Source organism: Lolium perenne, chromosome 1, assembly GCF_019359855.2.
Source record: "Lolium perenne isolate Kyuss_39 chromosome 1, Kyuss_2.0, whole genome shotgun sequence".
Taxonomy (NCBI): Eukaryota; Viridiplantae; Streptophyta; class Magnoliopsida; order Poales; family Poaceae; genus Lolium; species Lolium perenne.
The window spans coordinates 261198570-261200668 of record NC_067244.2 but is presented as its reverse complement, the minus strand read 5'-3'; the positions used below and the strand labels follow the sequence as shown (position 1 = coordinate 261200668).

The following is a 2099-nucleotide window of genomic DNA, read 5'->3' as shown; positions in this document are numbered from 1 at the left end:
GTTATTGAAACCCACCAGTCACTATCCTCCTAGTATACTAAAACACCTCTCCACTTCATGGAGTACAAAGGTTGATAAAGATTCCAAATTTCCATAACCAGCACCAGTTTTCCTTTCATCTAATTAAAAGAAGGCACCATGCCCATACAACAATTCCATTAAAAGTGAAAGCAAATTTGGTGCACATGAGAATCAGTGCTCTTAGTTTTTAAAATATTTAAAAATTGTACATCTGCGTTTAAAAAATCGTCACAGTTATTCCACGAATGCATACACATGTTCTGAATTGTCGTGCGGAGTTTCAGTAGAAATCGCATTATATTTTGATCTACAAGTAAAAAAACAAATTTATGGCTACGTATAGGGGCATATATTTATCAAAAATTTGTGTTTTTTGTATAGCTCAAAATACAACATACTTTTCTCCAAATTTTCTACCATATCTTCGGAATATTTATATGTATGTGGGTATTTATTTTCAACTTTTTTAAATCCAAAAATATAATTTTAAAGAATCAGGAGCAGTAGTGCTCATATGGCAAAGGCACTTTTCGTTAAAAAAATACACTAAGGAGACATATATCTATCAAAAAAATGCCACCGGAAATCGCCTACCGAAAATCGGCTATATAAACACCCGATCCACCTCGCCTCTGCCAACTGCTACCTCTTCTTCTACCAACGCTCCCGTCCAAAAACCCAAAACAGAGCAGAACCCCAAGAACCAGCACCACGTGCGTGCTCGCCGCAGCAGCCCACACGACACGATTGCATGTCCGCCATGGCCGCGACCGGAGCAGCGCTTCGGCTACGCCTCCTGTTCCGGATGCTGCGTGTGGGCGAGCTCCTCGCGCTGCTGGCGCTCCTGTCCTGGTCCTCGTCCCGCGCGCCGTCCGCCGCCGCGGCCGCGGTGCGCGTCGCCGGCAGCCTCCTCTTCAGCCCGCGCTTCGTGTTCGTCCTCGGCAACGCCATCGTGCTGCTCTTGCTGGCGCTCTCCAGGCGCGAGCGCGAGTCGTCACCGGTCTCCTCCGCCACCAACCACCACCCTGCAGCTGCTGCCGCCGCCGCCCTGACCCCCGAGGCTCCGGCCGTCGGAAGCTTTTCTTCATTCGCCGCCCCGACAACGCCGTCTCCTACGCCTACCCCGGAAAGCGAAGCATCGGTGGCGGTGGTGGCTACATCGGCGGCCGAGGTGCTCCCCTGCACGGAAATGGCGACGGTGTTCGAGGAGGAGGTCAAGCCGGCGGCAGCGGCGGCGGCTGCGCGGGCCGCTTTGAGCAAGGCACGCGCGCCGAGGCGGAGCAGGTCGGAGAAGATGAGCCCGCGCGGCGTCAGCGGATCCCGGCGCGCTGCGTCCCCGGAACATCAGCTGATGATGCCGGTGATGCTGCGTTCGGAGTCGGAGAACGGGCGCAGGCGGCGGTCGTCGGCGTCGGCGCGGGACGTGGCGGCTTGGGCCCCCGGGACGGAGGACGCTGAGGAGTTCCGGCGGACGGTGGAGGCGTTCATCGCGAGGCAGACGCGGTTCCGGCGCGAGGAGGAGTGCATGGCCGGCGCGCTGGTGGTCGTGGAATGATGAGTGGATCCGGTGGTGAGAACTAGTGCAGTGCTATGTGCAAAGTACAGTACATATTGAACAACCTCTCGATCGTTGATCGATCCAGGCCTCTAGCTTAGCTAGTACCGGCCGCTCTTCGTCTTCCTCCTTGGATCGATGGCGCACGCCCGGTGCAGAGTAAAGAGGCGAGTGAGTACCGTGGTTTTACTACGGCCCGTCGTGTATTGGAACCCGACGGCCAGGGTCGCTCGTGATGGCTAAGGGGCTGTTTGGTTTAGAGGGTATCCTTCAGGGGATGAGGGCACCCCCAACCACCTGGTTAGGGATAGCCATATTTCTTGTTTGGTTGAGTATGATGGATGAGCCATTTTTTTGTTTGGCTAGCATGTTAAAATGTGGTTGGGGCCAAGGGATGGGGAGTTGATATGGTGTAGTGGTGACATCTTTGCCTGTATGGTGAGATCACCACCACAAGAATATAAGGAAACAGTAGCAATTTCAAAATAAGAGATATTTTGAGAAATTTCAAAGTCTAATATCA

The 2099-nt window shown here is 53.2% G+C and overlaps 1 protein-coding gene across 1 annotated transcript; it reads left to right on the top strand.

Moving 5' to 3' along the window:
• The first annotated feature begins 676 nt into the window (after positions 1-676).
• Positions 677-1768, top strand: LOC127327768 (uncharacterized). Its single transcript, XM_051354558.2, has one exon. It carries the CDS (start codon positions 773-775, stop codon positions 1574-1576), a length of 804 nt encoding a protein of 267 aa, XP_051210518.1. The 5' UTR covers positions 677-772; the 3' UTR covers positions 1577-1768.
• Positions 1769-2099: the final 331 nt, after the last annotated feature.